Here is a 26,425-nt window from a genome sequence, read left to right as displayed (position 1 = left end):
ACAAATCTACCTTAAGTTATCTCTATCAGACTACCTATCTCACCCCCTATCTTACTCCCTATTTCAAACTCCACTCTGTAAACATTGTCGTCTACAGTATAAAACAATGTTTTACACGCCCATTTGCACGGTCCACTGGAGTCAGCCTTAGACATCACTGACTTAGGCTAACTCATATTCCTTAGTGTCTGTAAGACATTGGAGTTAGCACACATGAAAAGGTTGGAAGAAATTAGACAAATAGTAGGCATCATACCCTAATTGTTAGAGGTGTTGGACTCCAACAGTGTTAGTCTGACGCGTAACCCTTGTGCGCTGACAGAGAGATTGTCGCACCTTGATCTATGGTCTGACGGCCTATGTTGCTCTGTTCACTCTTTTGAATGCATGAGATCCAAACTCATTGGTCCAATGGTTGAGAAAATCATGGCGTTAGACGGGACATGTGCACTTTTCACACAGACAGTCCCACTATCACGTAACTGTTATGACTGAGAATAGGGGCATCGAATCGTGGTCTTTGATCCAACGATGTTCATTTTGTTGGAAATAGGTCTCGTGGTCTGTGGAAAGGACAACAACAGTCATTTGGTCTTTGCTGCAGTATGGACAACAGCAGTTAACATCTTCTTTAGAGGTGTAGGAGGTCAACAGTCCTTGGTCTTTGCTGGACAGCAGCAGTTAGCACCTGATTTAAAGGTGAAGGTGTCATGTACGGGCACACGTACGCCAGGCGCAGGAGAGCCCGCGACGTGCGCCGTGCGGCTAAGCGAGCAGCAAGGGCGCAGGAGCAGCAGGCAATCAGCTAGGATGGAAAGTACCTAGCTGATTAATCATTTCCCCATTTTGAATTGGCTAGGATAGAAAGTATCTAGCTGATTAATCATTTCCCTATTTTGAATTGGCTAAGATAGAAAGTATCTAGCTGATTAGTCATTTCCCTATTTTGATTAGTCCTACAATCAAGGAGGACCTTCTACATTTTGTAAGGCCACCGGCTATATAACCCTGTGCGGAGGCACCTTGAGGGGTAAGCAATATCATTACTTTCCAGCCCTCTATCTATCTCTCTAAGCCGACGACTGGAGGATTCATCCAGTCGACGTTGAAGCTCGGCGTGGGGGCATAACCCTGCCGGCAACCACGGGCCAAGGCTACGAACTACGTAGCCGGGGTCCTCCTGCCTTGGGCACTAACGCCCTTGACAGCCTGGTATCAAGAAGCCGACGATCCTCGTCTTCTTCTCAACCACCCACATCCACCCTAGCTGCCACCAATCAGCCCTCCCCACCACCCTCGCCCTCAGCCTCCACCACGTCCACGCCACCAACATGTCCGACCCAACCATGGCCGACCTCATGGAGCTGATGAGATCATGGAAGACGAAGATCACAACGGAGATCAAAGAGATGAAGGACGAGATGGCCTCCATGAAGGCGAAGTCAGCCTCGTCATCTGACATGGGAGGCGGCGGTCGCATGGAGCCTCCTCGGGAGTAGGATCGGCCCCCAGGTTCCAGAAGTTGGACTTTCCCCGTTTCGACGGCAAGTCTGACCAGAGGCTCTTCATCAACAAATGTGAGTCCTATTTTCGTCAACAGCGCACCATGGCCGAGGAGCGCGTTTGGATGGCGACATACAACCTCGAAGGCGTCGCACAAGAATGGTTCATGCAACTCTAGGAGGACGAAGGCATGCCATCATGGGGGCGATTCAAAGATCTCCTTGATCTGTGATTCGGCCCGGCGTTGCGCTCAGCGCCCCTCTTCGAGCTGACGGAGTGCCAACGCACCGACACCGTGGAAGAGTACTCCAACCGCTTCCAGAGTCTCCTCTTTCGCGCTGGGCGGCTCGATGAATCCCAGTGAGTCCAGCTGTTCACAGGCGGTCTGCTTCCGCCTCTCAGCCACGCCGTCCGGCTCCACAGTCCGGAGACGCTGGCCGCGGATATGAGCCTCGCCCGACAAGTGGAGTTGATGGAACTCGACAAGCTAGCGGCGGCCCCGGCCAAATCGGCACATCGCGCGCCCCCGGCAGCCCCGACACAACACCGGCCGTTGGCAGCACCACAGGCGCCCCCACTGCTCGCGCTACCGGCACCGCCGGCGAATGCTGCACCAACCGCGCGAGATCGGTAACCGGGTCGCCGTCTATCCAAGGAAGAACAGGAGGAACGCCGCCGGCTCAGGCTGTGTTTCAACTGTGATGAGGCATACTTCCGCGGCCACAACCCCACCTGTCGCCGCATCTTCTACGTCGAAGGCGTTGCGCTAGAGACAGACGATGAGGCCACAGGCGCTGCTGATCCAGCAGGGGAGGCCCCCATCTACTCCCTACATGCAGTGGCTGGGGTACCTACCTTCGACACGCTACAGGTCCGAGCGCTCCTCGGGACAGCAGTGCTGGTCGCCCTCCTCGACACGGGATCGACACACAACTTCATCTGCGAGCGCGCAGCGTACCGCTCCGGGCTGCACATCTAGCCGCGCCCACGGCTCATCGCCACCATGGCCAACGACGAGCGCATCATCTGCCCGGGGGTCATCCGCGACGCGCCAATCCAGGTGCATGGCGAGACGTTCCACGTCAACCTTTTCATCATGCCTTTGGCAGGTTTCGACCTCGTCCTCGGCACGCAGTGGTTGGGTACACTCGGGCCCATAACGTCGCTGCGCGGACTATGCAGTTCCAGCGCGCGGGACGCGCCGTCCGCTGGACCGGCCTTGCCTTGTCTGACAGGCCGGCCCTCCGCGCGGCCAAGGCGACTCCGACACCGATGCTGCAGCCCCAACCGGGCCGGGAGACCCTCCTCGACGCCCTTCTGCACTCCCTCGGCGACGTCTTCACCGAGCCCCGAGGCCTCCCACCCAAGCGCTCCCGTGACCACCGCATCACCCTCAAGCCGGGAGCGCTGCCGGTGGCGGTCCGTCCGTACCGGTACCCGGCCGCACACAAGGACGAGCTCGAGCGGCAGTGCACCGCCATGATCGAGCAGGGCATTGTCCGCCGCAGCGACTCGACGTTCTCACCAGTACTCCTCGTCAAGAAGCCGGACGGCTCCTGGCGTTTCTGCGTCGACTATAGGGCGCCGAACGCGCTCACCGTCAAGGACGCCTTCCCAATCCCGGTGGTGGACGAGCTGCTGGATGAGCTCCACGGCGCGAAATTCTTCACCAAGCTTGACCTACGATCGGGCTACCACCAGGTCCGGATGCGCCCGGAGGACATCCACATGACGGCCTTCCGCACCCACGACGGCCTATACGAGTTCTTGGTGATGCCGTTCGGGCTGTGCAACGCCCCGGCGACATTCCAGGCTTTGATGAATGATGTGCTGCGCCCGTTTCTTCGCCGGTTTGTTCTAGTGTTCTTTGACGACATTTTGATATACAGTAAGAGCTGGGGAGAACACCTTCGTCACATCCGCACCGTCCTCGAAGAGCTTCAGCACCATCAGCTGTTCCTCAAGCGCACCAAGTGTGCGTTCGGCGCAGCGTCGGTTGGCTACCTCGGCCACATCATCTCCGAGGCAGGCGTTGCCATGGACCCGGCCAAGGTCCAGGCCATCCGGGATTGGCCCACGCCTCGATCAGCACGGGCGGTACGAGGCTTCCTCGGCCTGGCGAGCTACTACCGGAAGTTCGTCCACCACTACGGTACCGTATCCGCACCATTAACAACCTTGTTGAAGAAGGACGGGTTCTCGTGGAGCGAGAAAGCTGCAGCGACATTTGCAGCACTCAAGGACGTGGTCACCTCGGCGCCAGTCCTCGCCATGCCAGACTTCTCCAAGCCGTTCGTCGTCGAGTGCGACGCGTCATCCCACGGGTTCGGCGCAGTGATGGTCGAGGACGACCACCCCATCGCTTTCTTCAGTCGGGCTATTGCACCCCGACATTAGGCGCTGGCGGCCTACGAACGGGAGCTCATTGGGCTCGTCATGGAGGTACGGCACTGGCGGCCATACCTTTGGGGACGCCGGTTTGTCATCAAAACCGACCACTACAGCCTCAAGTACCTGCTGGATCAGCGGCTCGCGACGATTCCACAACATCACTGGGTGGGCAAGCTCCTGGGCTTTGATTTCTCCGTCGAATATAAGCCCGGGTAGACCAATGTGGTGGCGGATGCCCTCTCCCTCCGCGACACGCCAGACGACGGGCTATCCTAGCCCTCTCAGCCCCGCGCTTCGGCATCCTGGACCGACTTTGTCAGGCGCAGCTCACCGACTCCGCCCTTGTTGCCATGCATGACGAGGTGCAGGCCGGCACCAGGCGAGCACCTTGGGCGGTGGTCGATGGGATGGTCCAGTACGCTGGCCGACTCTACTTACCGCCATCTTCACCGCTGCTTTAGGAGCTGCTGGCAGCTGTGCACGCCGACGGCCACGAGGGGGTCCAGCGCACGCTGCATCGCCTTCGACGCGACTTTCACTTTCCTAACATGAAGCAGGTGGTCCAAGACTATGTGCGGGAGTGCCTTACCTGCCAGCGCCACAAGTCCGAGCACCTACACCCGGCCGGGCTCCTACTTCCCCTTCCGATCTCGCAGGGAGTTTGGACAGACGTGGCGTTGGACTTCGTCGAAGCCCTGCCCCGAGTAAGCGGCAAGTCCGTCATCTTGACAGTGGTGGACAGGTTCAGCAAGTACTGTCATTTTATTCCGCTGGCACACCCATATTCGGCGGAGTCCGTGGCTCACACGTTCTTCGCGGAAATTGTCCGCCTCCATGGGGTGCCGCAGTCCATGGTGTCGGACCGCGATGTTGTGTTCACCTCCAAGTTTTGGCGGGAGCTCATGCGACTGATGGGGACCAACCTCCACATGACATCGGCCTTCCACCCTCAGTCGGGCGGCCAATCCGAGTCGGCGAACAGAGTCATCACCATGTACTTGCGGTGCCTCACGGGTGATCGACCACGACAATGGCTGCAGTGGCTTCCGTGGGCAGAATACCTCTTCAACACCGCCTACCAGAGCTCCCTTCGTGACACGCCATTCCGGATCGTCTACGGACGCGATCCTCCATCCATCCGGTCCTATGAGTCGCGGGACACACGTGTTGCTGCTGTGGCCAGGACCATGGAGGAATGCGAGGAGTTCCTCGCTGATGTGCGCCATCGTCTGGAGCAGGCTCAGGCCGTCCAGAAAAAGTACTATGACCAGGGACACCGCGTCGTCACCTATCAGGTGGGCGAGTGGGTGCTGCTCCGCCTCTGCGACCGGTCCCCTGCCTCCCTCAACACCGACACCACCAGCAAGCTGAAGCCTCGGTTCTATGGGCCGTACCGAGTGCTGGAGATCATCAACGAGGTCGTTGTCCGCCTCGAGCTACCGGCACGAGCTCGTATCCACGATGTGTTTCACGTGGGTGTCCTCAAGAAGTACCAGGGCACTCCTCCACAAGCTACGCCACCACTGCCCCCGCTTCACCATGGAGCCGTCACCTTGGAGCCAGCCCGAGCCGTCAAGACCAGGATCGCCCGCGGAGTGCGCCAGGTACTCATTCAGTGGAAGGACTAGTCCCCAGCATCAGCGACTTGGGAGGATGTCGACACCTTCCGCCAAGTTCCCCACATTCCAGCTCCAGGACGAGCTACCTCTCGAGGAGAGGAGAGATGTCATGTACGGGCACACGTACGCCAGGCGCAGGAGAGCCCACGCCGTGCGCCGTGCGGCTGAGAGAGCAGCAAGGGCGCAGGAGCAGCAGGCAATCAGCTAGGATGGAAAGTACCTAGCTGATTAATCATTTCCCCATTTTGAATTGGCTAGGATAGAAAGTATCTAGCTGATTAATCATTTCCCTATTTTGAATTGGCTAAGATAGAATTATCTAGCTGGTTAGTCATTTCCCTATTTTGAATTGGCTAGGATAGAAAGTATCTAGCTGATTAGTCATTTCCCTATTTTGATTAGTCCTACAATCAAGGAGGACCTTCTACATTTTGTAAGGCCACCGGCTATATAACCCTGTGCGGAGGCACCTTGAGGGGTAAGCAATATCATTACTTTCCAGCCCTCTCTCTATCTATCTCTCTAAGCCGGCGACTGGAGGATGCATCCAGTCGACGTTGAAGCTCGGCGTGGGGGCATAACCCTGCCGGCAACCACGGGCCAAGGCTACGAACTACGTAGCCGGGGTCCTCTTGCCTTGGGCACTAACGCCCTTGATAGAAGGACAACATTCCTCTGGTCTTTGCTGCACTATGGAGGTGGACAACAGTTAGCATCTACTTTTGTAAAGGTGTAGGACAACATCTAGTGTAGCTGTAGTGTAGGACGACATCTTAGGAGTATATGCTCAGCACTTCGGCAGCCCCTTGGACTATAAGTATGTACCCCAACCCTTAGATGGGTATGACATTGTGTAGTGTTTGAGAAAATAACCAGGAATTGCCCCAACTCATAGTGTCATCCTCTCGATGAGAGTAAGAGTCCCGTTGCTTACAATTGGTATTGGAGCCAAGTTATCTTGCAGCCTAAACATCTCTTCCTCATCTCCTTCCCGCGCCACTCCACATACTCAGCCGGCAGCAAGAGCTCCAACTGTTCCTTCCTCTCCTGCTTGGACGAGCAGCCTTTCGTCTGAGACAGCTTCTTCCACACGCAGCGACCCCTCGCTAGCACACCATGTCTCTACGCTCGATCACTTCGAGTGCACGGTGCCAGCAGGAGGCCCAGGTCGTCGCAGCACAAGAACACGAGCGAGGGCAGCACGACTGGTGGCGGTGGAACTGGTAGAAGCGAGACCGAAAGTAGAAGCAACGGAGACGGCGGATGCTGCCCGTGCGGTGGTGGCAGAGCTTGAGGCTCTGTGCGGCAGTAGCGCTGGCAACTCTATTTCCGGCGACAACAACACCAACAACGAGCTCAGGCTGGCAAGGGAGGCAGCGCAAGAGCAGACGGCACAATGGGTAGCCACGCCCCCCATGGGGGGGCGCGCGGCGGTAGCCTTGATAGGCGTAGGCGCGTCGACGGCGCTCCGGGCGCGGACTTACACGGTGGCAACCCAGACGGGCGTGGACGCGCCGACGGTGTTCCTGGCGACGGCCGGGTCGACGGAGATCGCAGCCTCTACAGGCAGCGCAGCTCTCCCTCCCCGGATCGGTACCACGGTCACCGCGGGTCCAGGCCATTGTCAGGAACATCTATCCTGGCGGTGGGTGGCCTACCCTCACCAAGACCAACTACGTCGAGTGGACTGCTGGATGCCCTCATTGCTGCAGACCTGCAGTCCCACCCGAGATGCAGTTTTCGCTCTCACAGAAGCAGACTGCCAAGGAGGCCTAGGACGCCATCGCTGCGACCCGCATCGGCAGCGACTGTGCCCGCAAGACCACACTGCAGGCACTTCGCAAGGAGTGGGAGAACCTGGCCTTCAAGCCAGGTGAGGATGTCGATGACTTTGCTCTCCGCCACAACACTCTTGTTGCAGAAGATGGTGCAGTTCGGTGACGACACCTACGATGAGAATAGAGCTGTTGAGAAACTATCTGTTGCATCATCGAGAAGTATAAGCAGATCGCTCGCTTGATTGAGTCTTTGCTAGACCTCTCCACGATGACGATCAAAGAAGCGATAGGTCGTCTCATGGTCGTCGATGGCGACGAACCACATACCCTCTCTAGGCCTATCACCATCGACGAGAAGCTATATTTCACGCGGCAGCAAGGGAGACCTGCTAGGGTGACAAGAAGGGGGAGTCCTCCTCGACACGTGTCCGGAAACACGGCAAGCCGCGCAAGGCGTGCGAATGCGCCCAGGCCAGGGCACGAGGACAAGGTGAGGGTGGTGTCCACGGAGGCGCCCAAGGCGACGCTGTGGGCAACAAGAAGGCGGCATGAGATGACGGCTATCACAACTGTGGCAAGCTTGGCCACTGAGCCAAGGAATGTCAACAGTCACGACGCGGCTAGACCAACGTCGCACAGGCGGAGGCGGAGGAGGAAGCTCTGCTCCTAGCACACGCAAGCATCGAGCTATCTCCATCGGCACCGGCCGCATCAGCACTCCTCCACCTTGATGAGTTGAAACCACGCGCTTTCCTCGGTGACGGCTCCAGCAAAGACATGATCGAAGGATGGTGCCTCGACACTGGCGCCACTCATCACATAACCGGCCGACGGGAGTTCTTCACCGAGTTTGACTCTAGCGTCCGAGGCTCCGTTACGTTCGGGGACACGTCCGGGGTAGAGATCAAGGGCGCTAGCTCAGTCGTCTTCACCGCCACGTCTGGTGAGCACAGGCAGCTCACCGGAGTTTACTACATCCCCGCGTTGAGGAACTCTATCACCAGCTTGGGATAGCTGGATGAGAACGGTTCATGCGTGGAGGCTGAGTATAGAGTCATGAGGATCTGGGACCCCTCTCGTTGCCTTCTTGCCAAGGTACGCAGGAGTCCAAATCGGCTTTACATCCTCAACATGAAGGTGGCACAACCTTGTTGCCTTGCCGCTCGTCGGGACGACGGGGCATGACAGTGGCACGAGCGCTTCGAGCACCTTAACTTCGAGGCCCTGAAGCAGCTTAGCGCCAAGGAGATGGTACGAGGTCAGTCGTGCCTTGACCATGTGGAGCAGTTCTGCGATGTCTGCGTGTTGACAAAGCAGAGATGACTCCCCTTTCCCCAGCAGTCGAGCTTTCGAGCCAAGGAGAGGCTCGAGCTCGTGCATGGGGACTTGTGTGGCCCGGTGACACCAGCCACACTAGGAGGACGACATTACTTCTTGCTGCTCGTCGACGATCTCTCCCACTACATGTGGGTGATGGTCCTTGGCAGCAAGGGAGAGGTTGCGAACGCCATCAGGCGTGTGCAGGTCGCTGCGGAGGCGGAGTACGACCGTAAGCTACGTGTGCTGCGCACCGACAACGGCGGCGAATTCACAACGGTTGAGTTCGCGTCGTACTGCGCGGATGAGGGCGTTCAGCGCCACTACTCCGTGTCGTACAACCCGCACCAGAACGGCGTCGTCGAGCGGCGCAACCAGACGGTTGTGGGGATGGCTCGGGCTCTCCTCAATCAGAGGAGAATGCCGGCTGTCTTCTAGGGAGAGGAGATGGTGACAGTGATCTACATTCTCAACCGCTCGCCCACCAAGGCACTCAACGGGATGACACCGTATGAGGCTTGGCATGGGCGCAAGCCGACGGTTTCTCACCTATGGGTTTTCGGTTGCCTCGCGTTCACCAAGGAGCTTGGCCACATCGGCAAGCTCGACGACAGGAGCACCCAGGGGTGTTCATTGGCTACGAGGAAGGCTCGAAGGCCTACCGCATTCTTGACCTAGGAACACAGCGTGTGCGCACGGCGCGCGATGTAGTGTTTGATAAAGGGCGATGGTGGGCATGGGACAAGGCGGTGGACGACGGCACGACTCCGACGTACGACGACTTCACCATCGAGTACGTCCACTTTGAGGGAGCTGGGGGAGTAGCCAACTCTTCTCCGAGTAGGTCTACCCAGCCCCCAAGTCTCCACCGACTCCAGCGCCATGCTCTCCAGCTCTGGCTACAACGAGCTCTTCGCCACCCCACACTCCAGCCACGACTCCAGCTACAGCGAGCTCTTCACCACCACGTACTCCAGCACCGACGGTAACCCCTCCGGGAACATCCTCTCCGATGCTAGCTCATGTCGAGCACGACCCAGTGGAGTCTCGTTACCCCGCTTTCCCACGATGAGAAGCGCGTCGACGCGTGCTATGACAACGAGCCATTGCGGTATCATAAGGTGGAGGACCTTTTCATCGACCCGTCGGTGCCGGGCCCGGCGTCTCGCATTCTGGCAGGAGAGTTGCATCTTGCGTGCGACGACGGTGAGCCTCGGTCCTTCGCGGAAGCCGAGAAACACACGGCTTGGTGTGTCACGATGCAGTCAGAGATGGACGCGGTTGAGACGAACCACAACTGAGAGCTCGCTGATCTCCCTCATGGTCATCGCGCTATCACCCTTAAGTAGGAGTTCAAACTGAAGAGGGATGAAGCTGGCGCCATCGTCAAGCACAAGGCACGCTTGGTGGCCCGCGGTTTCTTGCAGCAGGAGGGGATCAACTTCGACGATGCTTTCGCCCTCGTGGCACAAATGAAATCCGTGCGACTCCTCCTTGCGCTGGCAACCCAGGAGGGCTGGCACATTCATCACATGGACGTCAAGTCGGCGTTTCTTAAAGGTGACTTAAAGGAGGAGGTCTACGTACACCAGCCGCCAGGTTTTGCGATCCCTAGCAAAGAGGGCAAGGTGCGCCTGCGCAAGGCCCTGTACAGCTTGCGACAGGCACCGAGGGCGTGGAATGCCAAGCTGGATTCCACGCTAAAGACGATAGGCTTCATGCCAAGCCCGAGCGAAGCGGCCATCTATCGGCGGGGCAATGGAGAAAATGCCCTGCTGGTGGGTGTCTACATCGACGACTTGGTGATCACCGACGCCAAGGATGCAGAGGTGGCGACGTTCAAGGAAGAGATAAAGGCCACCTTCCAGATGAGTGACCTGAGGCATCTCTCCTTCTACCTGTGGATTGAGATGCACCAGAGTGACTCTGGGATTACACTTCGCCAGACGGCCTACGCCAAGCGCATTGTTGAGCTGGCTGGGCTCATTGATTGCAACCCAGCTCTCACTCCGATGGAGGAGAGGCTGAAGCTGAGTCACGACACACGATGGAGGAGGTGGACGCTACTCTGTACTGGTGTCTTGTGGGGAGCCTTCGCTACCTCGTCCACACATGACTAGACCTGACATACTCTGTTAGCTACGTTAGTCGGTTCCTGCAGCAACCGACGACGGAGCACGAGCAGACTGTGAAGAGGATCGCCTGCTACGTTGCGGGAACTCTAGACCATAGTCTCTACTACCTGAGGTTCCCTGGGAGGCATACCTTGTCGGGTACAGCAACAGCGATCACGTCGACGACATCGACACCAACAAGAGCACAAGCGGGATCCTCTTCTTCCTCGGCAACTGCCCCATCAGCTGGTAATCGGTCAAGCAATAGGTGGTGGTCATGTCCAGCTGCGAGGCTATGTACATAGCGGTCTCCACCGCTTCAACTCAGGCGCTGTGGCTTGCTTGACTGCTTAGTAATCTCCTCGGGAGAGACGCTGGAGGGATGGAACTCAGGGTGGACAACCAGTCCATTCTGGCGTTGGCCAAGAACCCCGTGTTCCATGAACGGAGCAAACACATCCGGGTGAGGTACCACTTCATCCGTGCCTGTTTGGCAGAAGGGAGCATCAAGGTGCGCTACATCAACACCAAGGATCAGCTTGCGTACCTGCTCACCAAGCCCCTTGGGAGGATCAAGTTCCTTGAGCTTTGCTCTAGGTCCAGGATGGCCCAGCTATCCAACAAGACGACGCACAAGACTTAGGAGGAGAATTGTTGGAAATAAGTCTTGTGGTTTGTGGGAAGGACGACAACAGTCATTTGGTCTTGGCTACAGGACAACAGTCCTTGGTCTTTGCTGCAGTATAGACAATAGCAGTTAGCATCTACTTTAGAGGTGTAGGAGTACAACAGTCCTTAGTATTTGCTGCAGTATGGACAACAGCAGTTAGCACCTGCTTTAAATGTGGAGGACAACAGTCCTTTGGTCTTTGCTGCAGAGTGGAGTGTGGACAACAGTTAGCATCTACTTTTGTAAAGGTGTAGGACAACATCTAGTGTAGCTGTAGTGTAGGACATCATCTTAGGAGCATATGCTCAGCACTTCGGCAGCCCCTTGAGCTATAAATATGTACCCAAACTCTTAGATGGGTATGTCATTGTGTAGTGTTTGAGAAAATAATCAGAAAATTGACCCAACTCGTAGTGTCATCCTCTCGATGAGAGTAAGAGTCCCGTTGCTTACACATCTGACCAGTACAACGAGGGTTGGCTGCTTTTGGGTTTGTTCTACGCAAGTCGTCGGAACCAAAAGTTTTGGTCTAACGATTGTCGGACGCTGAGGCATTGGACTATAAGGTCAGATAGTCGTTAGGCAACAATGGTAACATTTAAATGACTAGTACATGTGGTTGCATCGAGAGCGTCAGACCCGTGCGCTTTGGTCTGACGCTAGGGCTGAAAGGGAATTAGGCTTACACTTAGTTCCTAAATAATTTTGGTGGTTGAATTGCCCAACACAAATAATTGGACTAACTAGTTTGCTCTAGTGTATAAGTTATACAGGTACCAAAGGTTCACACCTAGCAAATAAAAAGATCAAGTATTGGATTCAACAAAGGAGCAAAGGGGCAACCGAAGGCACCTCTGGTCTGGGGGCACCGGACTGTCCGGTGTACACCGGACAGTGTCCGGTGCACCACCGGACAATGTCCGGTGCACCAGAGGACTCCAACTCGAACTCGCCACCTTCGGGAAATTCCAGAGGCAACTCCGCTATAATTCACCGGACTGTCCGGTGTACACCGGACAGTGTCCGGTGCTCCAAGGAAGAGCGGCCTCCGGAACTCGCCAGCCTCGGAAAAACGTAGCGGCTGCTCCGCTATAATTCATCGGACTGTCCGGTGTACACCGGACTGTCCGGTGTAACAGCGGGGCAACGACTATTTCGGCGCCAACGGCTACCTGCGACGCATTAAATGCGCGCGCTGCGCGCGCAGAAGTCAGGCGTGCCCATACTGGCGCACCGGACACTCAACAGTACATGTCCGGTGCGCCACCGGACATCCAGGCGGGCCTAGAAGTCAGAACTTCAACGATCAGAATCCAACGGCATTGGTGACGTGGCTGGGGCACCGGACATGTCCGGTGTGCACCGGACTGTCCGGTGCGCCATCGAACAGACAGCCTCACCAAACGGCTAGTTTGGTGGTTGGGGCTATAAATACCCCAACCACCCCACCATTCATTGCATCCAAGTTTTCCACTTCTCAACCACTTACAAGAGCTAGGCATTCAATTCTAGACACACCAAAGAGATCAAATCCTCTCCAATTCCACACAAGGCTTTAGTGATTAGCGAGAGAGATTTGCCGTGTTCTTTTGAGCTCTTGCGCTTGGATTGCTTCTTTTCTTTCTCACTTGTTCTTGCGATCAAAACTCCATTGTAATCAAGGCAAGATGCATCAATTGTGTGGTGGCCCTTGCGGGGAAGTTTTGTTCCCGGTTTGATTTGAGAAGAGAAGCTCACTCGATCCGAGGGACCGTTTGAGAGAGGGAAGGGTTGAAAGAGACCCGGCCTTTGTGGCCTCCTCAACGGGGAGTAGGTTTGCGAGAACCGAACCTCGGTAAAACAAATCCGCGTGTCACACTCTTCATTTGCTTGCGATTTGTTTTGCACCCTCTCTCGCGGACTCGTTTTTTATTTCTAACGCTAACCCGGCTTGAAGTTGTGTTTATATTTGTAAAATTCAGTTTCGCCCTATTCACCCCCCCTCTAGGCGACTATCAAGGGCATCGGATGGTCTGATGCCTCGCAGAGTGGTGGGAGTTGGTTCCAACGACTAGTTGAGTCTTGGGACCTTATAAGTAGTGGTTGTGCATGCTTGGAGAGGGTATTCTAGCTTCTCAATTAAATATACACCCTAGTAAGCCCAAGAAAACATCTTACACTCATATCTAGTGATAGTAATACACCCGTAGTGAGATTAGAGAGTGATCCTAGTGATTTGCATTGAGAGCTTACGTCTAGTGGCACTAGTGATCATTTTGAGCTACGAGTTCTTGTTACTCTTGGTGGTTATTGCCACCTAGACGACTTTGAGGCAGCGTAGGATCATTGAGCGGCTTTGGTGATTGTTGCTGGCTCCGATCATCGAATTATAAGGGACTCTTGTGGTCATCCCCGTTGGAGATTCGCAAGAACCAACTCTAATGGAATAGTGGCTTGTTGGAGTACTCTCATTCATTAAGGAAGGAGAAAGTACAAACAACATAGAGGGCCCAAGGCCCAGCCGTGCCAAGGGCTTGTTGGAGTACTCTCATAGAGTGATTCTCATGGTGCCTTGGCTTATTACGCCAATAAGCACGTTAATCATCTAAGGTTAGACTCACCATAACAAGGACATATATTGTCGACAAGCAACTGAACCTTGGGAATAATTATTGTGCCATCCTTGTTGAGTTTGTGATCCAAATTCTGAAGGAGGCGACCAAGTTGGCGAGCGAGATAATTATCTCAATTGTAAATCTCCTGCGATCTGTAACCATCCGAAAATAGTGAGAAGTTGCTGGCCGGCGCCCGTGGTTTTTCCCCCTTCGCTTTAGAGGGGTTTTCCACGTTAAATCCATGTCTTCTCTGTGATTGATCCCCTTTGTGTCGTATTCATTTATAACAATCCTCTCGCCCCATGTGGCTTGCACTTCAAGCTACCTTTGTTATCACATATTATTTCTCATAAGTATATGGTGTAGAATTCTCTATTACTTGTTACGCTTCTGCATATAAATTTTTATCTTAGTTCTTCTGGTAAGCTTTTGTTTGTTAGAAATTTTTTTTAGATTATTCACCCCTCCCCTTAGCCATGTAGATCCTATCACAGATGTCTTCATAAAAAGGCTAAAGAGATGGTCATGACTCATGATCTAGGTTAACCAATATAAGCTCAGTCTAGAACAAACAACTGAACTATGCAAGGTGACTGAATGCATGTTAGATAAAAAAGTATAGGGGAACATAATTGAGTACGAATGACAACAAACCTTTACACCAGCAGTACTGCATAATTGCACAGCATTCCTCACTCCTGGGCGACAAGGATCCTACAGTAGAAAAAACTCTTATAGAGGGGTGAAAACTGAATTCAATCACTGGAAGTTACAAGTTATGAACAAATATGAACAAAATATGTGCCTAAACTAGCAAATATAACAAAAGGAGATTTACTTTGCAGAATAATCTAAATATAGAGTGGGTCTAAGACAAAATAACAAGGAATGTTATGTGGTGAACTTTAGACAAACATAAAGTTCTAGTGAAGCACGTTGGACTCATTAAGGACATGTACAATAATGTTGTGACTAGTGTTCAAACACATAATGGAGACACAGATGACTTCCTGGTTGAAATAGAACTACATTAAGGATCAGTTTTGAGCCCTTACCTTTTTGTCACAATAATGGAAAAGGTCATAAGGGACATATAAGGAGAAATCCCTTGATGTGTTTTTTGCAGACGATGTATTGCCAGTTAATGAAAGTCATGCAGGAATAAATTGGAAACTAGAGTTGTGGCAGGAGACTCTAGAGTCTAAAAGTTTTAGACTTAGTAGAACTAAACCCGAATATATGACATGTAACTTTAGCACTTCTACACACGAAGAAGATGTTAGTTTGAAAAGGAAAGTAATGCCCAGGAAGGATACCTTTCGATATTTAGGATCAATGTTACAGAGAAACAAGATATTGATGAAGATGTTAGTCATAGAATAAAAGCAGCATGGATTGAAGTGGCATCAAGCTGTTAGAGCCTGAGAAAGGGCATATCCCCAGTTATTGACAAGATGCGAATGACAACAACTGGTGAAGATCCCAACGCAAGAGACTGACTTTTGAGCCTACAATGAAGGGGCACAGTTCTCAGAGCCCCATGGCAGGGGGCTCCTTGACCACGACTGGTCAAGAGCCCCGACACAAGTTGGTTTATACAAAGGGTACCCCTAACTCAGTCTACAGGACTGCATACCATGGCATACAAGTATAGGCCCCTGGAGCCCCTTGTGTCCTAGGGCAGCAGACAGTATAAGCCCCCAGGACCCCTTGCGTCCGGGGGTACTTGATGATATAAGCCTTTGTGGCCCCTCGCCTGACGATATAATCCTCTAGGGCCCCTTCACGTCCCGAGGCACCTGGCGGTACGCCCCCAAGGTGCCTCGTGTCCTAAGGCACTTGATGGTATAAGCCCTTGGGCCCCTTGCTTCCTGGAGCATCAGATGGTATAAGCCCCTGAGCCCCCTCTCATCCCAGGCCACCTGACGGTATAAGCTCCTGGGGCTATAGACTCCCTCAAAGAATCAAGAACTCTGAGTGACAGTCCGGGACTGTTTTGGGGCTGAAGGATGTGGCTAGCCCACTAGTGGTGGTATGGCGCCAAAACATGGGTCCTGCATCTAAATACCCTTAAGACTGTCCTGTAGCAATAGCTTAATGGGTAAGTCTCGAGTACAAGGGATTAAATGCATGATGGGGACATGACGGGACAAAATCAGCATGTAGACATGCAACATAGACTGTATGGCACTCGAAGCTGCTATATGGTGCACACGACGGTCTCATAACCACACAAGAACATGCATGGCATACTATAAAATACAATAAACTACAAGAGACTGTATAAGCGGCCAATCACCCGATGCCAGCAAGCTCTGGTTTTGGAAGCCGATGTCGTAGGTTATAATACCTACCCCGGTAGTCGGTATGGAAGTCGCCTTACGAAGGGATGAGTATAACAACGCTCACATTAAATGCGAGCGTGATATTACGGGCACACCTTCGTCCTGACATGCGCACAAAAGGCAGGTGTAACCGAAACCACCGCACAAGCATACTTTAGTATATATCGCCATATCCGAGCAAGCAATCCTGCCTGCTAGAGGATGTAGATAATCCCTATCGCCAACGATAGGCAGTACTGGAGTTCTCCAGCGACACACGTTGTGTGGCCCATCGGTGGCCTCCCTGCGTGGTGACAAATCTTGGTGACACAGAAGGGAACGGTGGTGCAAAGACAACACGGGTAGGTGGCGGGGTGAGTCGGTGACGATGGAGAAGGACGAAGTATGTGGTCTGGGCATGACCTGGCCCAACCACCATGACGGTGGCGCATAGACTACTCACGGCCAAGGCCTGGCCGCCGCTAGAGCGGCGAGGGAATGAGGCACGATCTGATAACAAAGGTTTGGGCGAAGGCTTTCGATAGAGAGGAGGTTGACTATCTGCTGATGTGACCCATGCTAGAACAACGACAAGGGTGCCAAATCAATAGGATCCAATGCCTAAACGGGGTGTGAGGTGTGGAAGCTGCAATGACTAGGGTTAGGATATAAACATATAGCCTTGTGATGGCATTTAGGACAATAGAATTGGTGGGATAATCATTATATTGTATTGGACCTTTTTGGCTGATTATATAGGGTATGTAGGACTAACACCGTACGTAGGTAAAAAAATATGGTACTATTCCTACTTAATCTAACATTCCTTAGTCACAGCGACAACGCTGCAGACGGTAAGGAGAAGAAGCTGACAAGCTAATACTTATGCTTATGCGGTAAGGAGAAGAAGCTCACAAACTAATGCTTATGGTTACGGAGTTGATAATGACGAGAAAAACTTGATGTTAGCAACATGGAATTGAGTGTTATATCCTTATGTTTAGTGCTAGTTGAAGTCGTATTACATTAAATAGCATGGATTGTTGAACTTAAAATATTGAACTTTTTCTTTTGGGGTGGGGTGGGGGATAACACATACGTTGGGTGGGGGATAACACATACGTAACGTTGTATGCGACAGATCGTGTAAAAAGGGGATTTCTAATGTAGATTATACTGTTAGTGAAGTTTGAAATAGGGATAAGATAGACGATGAGATAGAATAGATGCTGGAGACAACCTAATAAGTCAAATAACTATTCAAGTACCAAGGAGACATACAAATATACAAAGGCTCAGAATAAACTACCTTTATCCCGACCATCCCAATAAGAGTCAGATCATCCTCAGGCAACTTCCACTTATCTAGAGATTCCATTGGGACCATTTTGGGTTCCCAGGGGCAATATGCAAAAGCTACACAACGCAATGAACTCATTGCCATGTCATCAATCCGTTCCTTGAATTCGTTATGCTGAAAAGAATGCTTTAAAATTAATAAAACTTTAGAGATCAGAATGAATAAAAAGGGAAGTTGGCCGCATATTTACCTTGATGGAATTCATTTGCTGAATAGAACCATCAGTAGAAAGCCAGCTTCTGCAAGATGCTAATAGTAGCTCCGCTGCCCCTTTCCAATGAATGTGAACCTCTGTATCTGACTGCAAATACACATACAAAGAGTGAGGTAACGAAATCTAAAAGGGAGTAGGAAAGATTCTCGCGACATAGATATTGTCGCCATGACAAGCATTCAGGATGGACCTAATAGGCATATTTTATATGCAAAGAAGATCCAAACAAAGAAGGAAAGAAACCCCAACGTTGTTGGGGTCAGATGAAAATGTGGCAGATTATCCAAAAACACTTGGATGGTATTTTTTCAGCAAAAGAATCGTAATGAGATCTTGAAAAGTAAGCGAGCATTGCATAAAAAAGTAAAAAAAGTGAAAACAGTAGCAAAATTCAAATCTACACAGGGCCAGTATGTAGTTTTATGTTCGTTCAGAAAAAAAGTACATAATTTTATGTCCTTGTTAGTTCCACCATAAAAATCAATAATAAACATGATAATTTCTTGTTCGACAACAGATTATTTCCTTCGGAGTTTTTCAGTACATTAGAATAAGCTTACCACTTGCAGAGCCACACCACCACGTTTCTTCTCTGAATTGAATGGGACAACATGAAGAACCGAAGATTTTGATCTCACATCCTTAAAGTCCATACCAATCTATACAGGTAAAGTGCCAAATCAATAAAAACAAATCGAAGGAAATCGTTCAAAATAAATGAGTGTATGCTCAGTATTACCATTAGGCCCCAAGAAAGAATTGCTTTTTCAGTTGGTGAGCCAGTAATTTCCGCAGCTCCTCCATCCTATAAAGATAGGGAAACATACTAACTTGGATTTAACTTTTCATGCTATGAAAACAAAAAATATAGGATTGATCTCAGACAATTCATATCAATACAACTTAATTGGTATAAATGTAACATATCAACTAGATTATGCAAACAATACAAAGTTTATGGAGTTATTACCTCTGGCATAAACACAGTCCCTGTTGTGTTCTGTGCAATTCCTTCAATTAATAGAGCTGTCACACTGGTGCACATCGTGCTGGCGTTATCATAAGTATCCATTTTTTCCCCACCCAAATATGCTTCAACAACTGTCATCTAGAAGATCAATACAAACAAGGTACCAAAAGAATTAAAATTCAAGGTGTCATTGACTTTATGCCATCGTGGGTTTCATAGTTAAACACCAGTATAGGAATACATGCACTTGGGACCGTTAGGATTTCATATTTTAGAATTCAATTGAAAAACATGAAGTAACACCATCACATACAGCACATTATTCCCAGGCAGCATGGGAATAATATACGGTACTTTTGTGGTGAGTACATATTGACTTCACGAACCTTATTCATGGTAAGAGTTCCAGTCTTGTCACTGCAAATAGTGGTTGCTGATCCCATTGTTTCACAAGATGAGAGCCGTCTCACCTGAGAGAAAAAATATGAAGCCAATGATACAAATATATATACATATACTGAGTCATATGAAGCTTTTGCTTTGGAAATCTTTCTGAAGGTTTTACCAGAGCCTTGTCTCGCATCATCTTTCTCATTGAATATGCAAGACTGAAACGAAAAATAAAAAAAATAAACCCTGAGTAATGTACCTAAAAGAATTCTAACTAACTATGAAAGATAAACAAATCATACGTCAATGTTACTGCTAAAGGAAGTCCTTCAGGCACAGCAACAACTACAATAGTCACCTATCGAAAAAATATGGCATAATCAGGTGTGTAAAAGCTGATACTCTTCATAACATTAATAAAAAACTATCTAGCAATACATACAGCAATTGTCAAAATTCTAATTGCCCCCATAAATCCCTGTTTTACACCTGTTGTTCCAGCCAAAAATTGGGTAGTCCCATCTGGATTCTTGGTATGTCCAGTAAAATACCTGTGTTTTTTTAAAAAAAAATACCTGTAAGAAACAGGCATTTAAGTTTGCATAACTGTAGATATACCATAGCCATGGCAACTAACTCTTGAACAGACCTTAGCCAGAGGATGACGAGGACAGCACCAGCAACCGACAAACCCACTATACCAATAAGAGTAGCAACACCATTCAAGCGTACCTATGTCAAAGCAAGTGGGAGTAAGGACCAATCAACATTGAGTCAATACAGGCTCATAGTACATGCACATCCCTTTTCAAAAGGCAACTTAAGAGATTAACCTGTAACGGGGTTTCTTCACCAATATCCTCTGAAAGGTTGGCCATCAGCATACCCCATTCAGTATTGATACCGACACCAGTTACCTTTATATTGATAGCAAGTGCAGAAAGATCATGTTTGTGGTCAATATAGTGTCATAATGAATGTGATAGTAGCAGTCGTTACACGTAATACTGTACAGGAAAGAATATGTAGCTAAAGCAACATACTCCACTCAACATATATAATTTGAAAGAGTCAATTAAGGTATACTCAGCTAGTCCTAGGAAAAAGTCTGATGCTTACCAGCATAGAGCCATAACCATCTGCAACCTTGCAACCGGACATCAAGAAAGGGGCCCTTTGGTCCTTATTAACCTGGTCATGATATATTAGTTGAAACATTTAGAAACACAGATTTTGGGAAACAAAAAAGGGTTCCATCTTTTATCAACACCTACAATTTTGGATTCCCCTGTCATACTCGATTCATCAATTGCAAGAGAATGACCATATATCAGTATACCATCTGCAGGAACCTAAAGATGGATGAACATAACCACATCAAATTTAGAGGGGAAAATAGAGAATGATCTAAGATGTAGAGATAGACCAGAATATATGATTTCGTACTTGGTCACCGATTTTGAGGGGAACTACATCACCAACAACAAGGTCAAATATTGAAGCTACTAATCTCTTACCACCTCTGATGACCTATAGATCACAATAAGTTGGTACTAACATAGAATGGCGGTCTATATGCAGAATTAAATCCCAAAATAAATGTGCATAAACGTACTCACCTCAACTTGTATGTTTCGTTTCTCCTCATTCAGATGTTGAAACTGAAGTGATTGTCTATAATCACTGGTTGCTAAGAAAGTTGTGAAAAAGGTATCAGAACATAGTGACTGGGTACTGTAATACGAGGGAAAACCATGAAATACAACATGACCATGTTTAAGTGCAGCTTTTGACATATGAGCATATTTTTGAGTGAAAACAGTAGGGGAAGCCCCCTACTGTGGTAAATATTTATTTATATAAGAAAAGAAAAGACAATAAAAAACAAACAGGTTTCTCTTGAGAAAATAAAAGATGAGGAATTAAAGGAGGGTCCAGAAGACCTAGGTCTCTCCAGGAGAGAGGAAAGAGGAAACATAACTAGTTGATGGCCTTGTCTAACGCCTAAGATGTTTGGTGGAATGGTTGACACATAACATTCATTTTTTATCGAACAAGCATTAGAACTGAGTGCCATTGTATTAAAAAGAGTGAAAATAGTGGTCCAATTACATTTCCTGTTAGAATACCCGTTTATGGTTTGGGGTTGTAAGTAGAGGGACTCTAACTCTCATCAAGAGGATGACACTATGAGTTGGGGCAATTTTCTGTTTATTTCCTCAAACACTACACAATGCCATACCCTTAGAGGGGTTGGGGACACATATTTATAGCCCTAGGGGCTGCACTACACTGCACTACACACTACACTACACGCTGCAGCACACAGGTGCTGTCCTTTAGATACTAAAGTGCAGTCAAAACTGTTGTGCTGCTACTGCTGTCCTCTGCTGTGCTGCTACTGCTGTCCTGCGCAGTCAAAAGACTGCAGCTGCATGTTGTCCTGCTGCAACTGCTGCTGTCCTGCAGCAGTCAAAAGGTTGCTGCTGCTGCGCAGTCAAAAAACTGCTGCTACTGCTGTCCTGCGCAGTCAAAAAGACTGCTGCATGTTGTCCTGCTGCAACTGCTGCTGTCCTGCAGCAGTCAAAACTGCAACTGCTGCTGACCACATGACTTATTCCATCATTCTCCCCCTAAGTCTTGTGCGTCGTCTTGTGGGAAAGTTGGGCCATCCCGGACCTGGAGCAAAGCTCAACAAACTTGATCTTCCCAAGGGGCTTGGTGAGCAGGTCTGCAAGCTGATCCTTGGTGTGGATGTAGCGCGCCTTGATGCTCCCTTCTGCCAAGCAGTCTCGGATGAAGTGGTATCTTAGCCGGATGTGCTTGCTCCGTTCATGGAACACGGGGTTCTTGGCCAATGCCAGAGCGGACTGGCTGTCCACCCTGAGTTCCACCGCTCCAGTGTCTCTCCCGAGGAGATCACCGAGCAGTCGAGCCAGCCAGAGCGCCTGAGTCGAAGCAGTGGACGCCGCTATGTACTCGGCCTCGCAGCTGGACATGGCCACCACCTGCTGCTTGACCGACTGCCAGCTAATGAGGCACTTGCCGAGGAAGAAGAGGATCCCGCTTGTGCTCTTGCTAGTGTCGATGTCACCGGCGTGGTCGCTGTCGCTGTACCCGACAAGGTGTGCCTCCCTAGGGCACCTCGGGTAGTAGAGACCATGGTCGAGAGTCCCCGCAACATAGCGGATGATCCTCTTCACAGCCTGCTCATGCTCCGTCGTCGGTCGCTGCAAGAACCGACTAACGTAGCCGACGGAGTATGCCAAGTCAGGCCGTGTGTGGACGAGGTAGCGAAGGCTCCCCACAAGACGCCGGTACTGAGTAGCATCCACCTCCTCCGTCATGCTGTCGCGACTCAGCTTCAGCCTCTCCTCCATCGGAGTGAGAGCTGGGTTGCAGTCGGTGAGCCCAGCCAGCTCAACAATGCGCCTGGCATAGGCGGTCTGGCGAAGTGTGATCCCGGAGTCTCCCTGGTGCACCTCAATCCCCAGGTAGAAGGAGAGATGCCCCAGGTCACTCATTTGGAAGGTGGCCTTCATCTCTTCCTTGAACGCTGCCACCTCTGCATCCTTGGCGCCGGTGATCACCAAGTCGTCGACGTAGACACCCACCAGCAGGGCATTTTCTCCATTGCCCCGCCGATAGATGGCCGCCTCGTGCGGGCTTGGCATGAAGCTCATCCTCTTGAGCGTGGAATCCAGCTTGGCATTCCACGCCCTTGGTGCCTGTCGCAAGCCGTAGAGAGCCTTGCGCAGGCGCAACACCTTGCCCTCCTTGCCAGGGATCGTAAAACCTGGCGGCTGGTGTACGTAGACCTCCTCCTTTAAGTCGCCGTTAAGAAACGCCGACTTGACATCCATGTGATGAACATGCCAGCCCTCTAGGGCTGCCAGCGCGAGGAGGAGTCGCACGGATTCCATCCGTGCTACAGGGGCGAAGGCATCGTCGAAGTCGATCCCCTCCTGTTGCAAGAAACCGCGTGCCACCAAGCGAGCCTTATGCTTGACGATGGCGCCGGCTTCATCCCTCTTCAGTTTGAACACCCGCTTAAGGGTGATCGCGCGATGACCATGAGGGAGATCAGCGAGCTCCCAAGTGCGGTTCGTCTCAACCGCGTCCATCTCCGACTGCATCGCAGCACGCCAAGCCGCATGTTTCTCGGCCTCCGCGAAAGACCGAGGCTCACCATCGTCGCATGCAAGATGCAACTCTCCCGCCAGAATGCGAGATGCAGGGCCTGGCACCGACGGTTCGAGGAGAAGGCCCTCCACCCTTCGATACCGCAACGGCTCGCCGTCGTAGCACGCGTCGACGCGCTCCTTGTCGTGGGACAGAGGGGTCACGAGCTCCACTGGGTCGTGCTCGACACAAGATGGTGTCGGAGAGGACGTTCCCGGAGAGGGTACCGTCGGTGCTGGAGTACGTGGTGGCGAAGAGCTCGCTATAGCCGGAGTCGTGGCTGGAGTGCGTGGTGGTGAAGAGCTCGTTGTAGCAGGAGCTGGAGAGTGTGGCGCTGGAGTCGGTGGAGACTTGGGGGCTGGGGTAGACCTGCTCGGAGAAGAGTTGCCTACTCCCCCAGCTCCCTCAAAGTGGACGTACTCGATGGTGAAGTCGTACGTCGGAGTCGTGTCGTCGTCCACCGCCTTGTCCCACGCCCAACCTCGCCCTTCATCGAACACTACGTCGCGCGTCGTGCGCACACGCTGTGTTCTTGGGTCAAGGATGCGGTAAGCCTTCGAGCCCTCCGCGTAGCCAATGAACACCCTCGGGGTGCTCCTATCGTCGAGCTTGCTGATGTGGCCAAGCTCCTTGGTGAACGCGAGGCAGCCGAAGACCCGTAGGTGAGAGACCGCCGGCTTGCGCCCATGCCAAGCCTCGTACGGTGTCATCCCGTTGAGAGCCTTGGTGGGCGAGCGGTTGAGGATGTAAACCGCTGTCACCACCGCCTCTCCCCAGAAGACAGCTGGCATTCCTCTCTGCTTGAGGAGAGCCCGAGCCATCCCCACAACCGTCTGGTTGCGCCGCTCGACGACGCCGTTCTGCTGCGGGCTGTACGGCGCGGAGTAGTGGCGCTGAACGCCCTCATCCGCGCAGTACGACGCGAACTCAACCGCCGTGAATTCGCCGCCGTTGTCGGTGCGCAGTAGGGGTGTAATCGGATCGAATACGGACGGATATCAATGAAATCATATTTGTTTTCATATTTTTAGTCGAATTCGAATTCGAATACGGATAGCTTCGAATACGAATACAAATACGGATGTTCTCGAATACAAATACGAATAGTCGTGGATCGAATACGGAGCTAATCGGACACGGATAGCGTCGGTAACGAATATTTTTGTCGGATATCGTGTAAGACACCATTCCACACATATCATAGTTGTAATCATTTAGCCCCTCCTTTAGTACAAATATTTTTGAGGATTATATGTGCACATATGCTACACCTCCATAAAAATCCATGAATTTTTAAGGCTATTTTGAGTATTATTAATTTCTTTATGTAGAAAATCATTAAAATACAATTAAATTCATAAAATATTGATAACTATGATATGTGGTTTCATGTGTTATTATGATATATGGTTTCACTTATCATTATGGTGGTTTCACATGTAATCATTACGGGTTTCATAAATAAGTGGAAATGAAATGAAATAATTGATGACATCTTGTGGTTTTTATGGTTCAAACATTTTTGAGGATGCTATATGGACATATGTTACTCATACGCCAAATTTCGTGAATTTCTGAGACTATTTGTATATTATTAATTTCTTTTTGCAGAAAATCATCAAAATGCATTTAAATCCATAAAATATTATAGTATCGACCAAAAATTGCAAATAAGTTATCAAGACTAATAAACATTCCATAAGAAGATAATCTCAAGTCCCTACATGAAAATGAGAAAGTGAAGTAAAAGTTATGTTGAAACTTGGATACTTAAGCTGATTTCACGTGTAACTCACACAACAAGTGTAAGAAAATGAAAAGAATCACTGGCATCTTATGGACTTTATGGCCCAAACATTTTTTAGAATTTTATGTAGACAAATGTTAACCCACCGTCAAATTTTATGAATTTCTAAGGCTATTTGTGTATTATTAATTTCTTTCTACAAAAAATCATCAAAATGTAATTAAAATCATAAAATAATCTAGTGTCTACCAAAAACTGCAAATAAGTTACTAGGACCAATAAACATTCTATTAAAGATAATATGAAGTACCTATGTGAATATGATAAAGTGAGGTATTGATTATGTTAAAATTTGGATAGTTAAGGTGATATCACATGTAACTCACATAACAAGTGAAAGTGATTTGAAATAAATGTTGCTCCTCCGTCAAATTTCATGATTTTTTGAGACTATTTGTGTATTATTATAATTTTTTCTACAAAAAATTATCAAAATGCATTTAAATTCATAAAATATTCCACTATCGACCGAAAATTGCAAATATTTTACCAGGAACAATAAACATTATATAAGAACATAACCTCAAATCCTGATATGAAAATGATAAAGTGAAGTATTGATTATGTTGAAACTTGGATATTTAGGGTGATTTCACATGTAACTATCCGAATATCTGAAATCTGAAATCTGGTAAGATATCTGGGTAGATGTCCGGATATCCGAAATATGAAATCCGGATAGTTATCCGAGAAGATATCCGGATATCCGAAATCCGACGGATATCAGTCATACTGAATCCGTATCCGATATCCGAACTGTAGTATCCGAATTCGAATCCGAAATCCGAAAATTCTGCGGATATCCGAAAAAACCTATTCAACCGAATAATTAGCCTCTTCGGACGGTCGGATGGTCGGATAATATCCGTACCGTTTACACCCCTAGTGCGCAGCACGCGCAGCTTGCGGCCGCACTCCGCCTCCGCAGCGACCTGCACACGCCTGATGGCGTTCGCAGCCTCTCCCTTGCTGTCAAGGATCATCACCCACATGTAGCGGGAGAGATCGTCGACGAGCAGCAAGAAGTAGCGTCGTCCTCCTGGTGTGGCTGGTGTCACTGGGCCACACAAGTCCCCATGCACGAGCTCGAGCCTCTCCTTGGCTCGGAAGCTCGACTGCTGGGGGAAGGGGAGCCGTCTCTGCTTTGTCAACACGCAGACATCGCAGAATTGCTCCACATGGTCAAGGCACG

General features: G+C 50.4%; 1 protein-coding gene across 1 annotated transcript in view; it reads right to left on the bottom strand.

Moving 5' to 3' along the window:
* Window positions 1-26,425, bottom strand: part of LOC103632953 (calcium-transporting ATPase 5, plasma membrane-type) — a 59,432-nt gene that overhangs the window by 6,092 nt on the left and 26,915 nt on the right. The window contains exons 8-23 of the mRNA XM_020541361.2: window positions 20,864-20,934; window positions 20,691-20,774; window positions 20,519-20,596; window positions 20,364-20,435; window positions 20,078-20,161; window positions 19,894-19,976; window positions 19,687-19,795; window positions 19,547-19,602; window positions 19,420-19,462; window positions 19,241-19,324; window positions 18,855-18,992; window positions 18,624-18,689; window positions 18,445-18,543; window positions 17,861-17,971; window positions 17,620-17,784; window positions 14,641-14,700 (exon numbers count right to left, since the gene is read on the bottom strand). Coding sequence (XP_020396950.1) covers window positions 14,641-14,700; window positions 17,620-17,784; window positions 17,861-17,971; window positions 18,445-18,543; window positions 18,624-18,689; window positions 18,855-18,992; window positions 19,241-19,324; window positions 19,420-19,462; window positions 19,547-19,602; window positions 19,687-19,795; window positions 19,894-19,976; window positions 20,078-20,161; window positions 20,364-20,435; window positions 20,519-20,596; window positions 20,691-20,774; window positions 20,864-20,934 — 1,403 coding nt within the window. The remainder of the gene's footprint in view (window positions 1-14,640; window positions 14,701-17,619; window positions 17,785-17,860; window positions 17,972-18,444; window positions 18,544-18,623; window positions 18,690-18,854; window positions 18,993-19,240; window positions 19,325-19,419; window positions 19,463-19,546; window positions 19,603-19,686; window positions 19,796-19,893; window positions 19,977-20,077; window positions 20,162-20,363; window positions 20,436-20,518; window positions 20,597-20,690; window positions 20,775-20,863; window positions 20,935-26,425) is intronic.

This window comes from Zea mays, chromosome 7, assembly GCF_902167145.1.
Source record: "Zea mays cultivar B73 chromosome 7, Zm-B73-REFERENCE-NAM-5.0, whole genome shotgun sequence".
In the NCBI taxonomy this organism is placed as follows: Eukaryota; Viridiplantae; Streptophyta; class Magnoliopsida; order Poales; family Poaceae; genus Zea; species Zea mays.
This window is presented reverse-complemented; position numbering and strand designations above follow the sequence as displayed.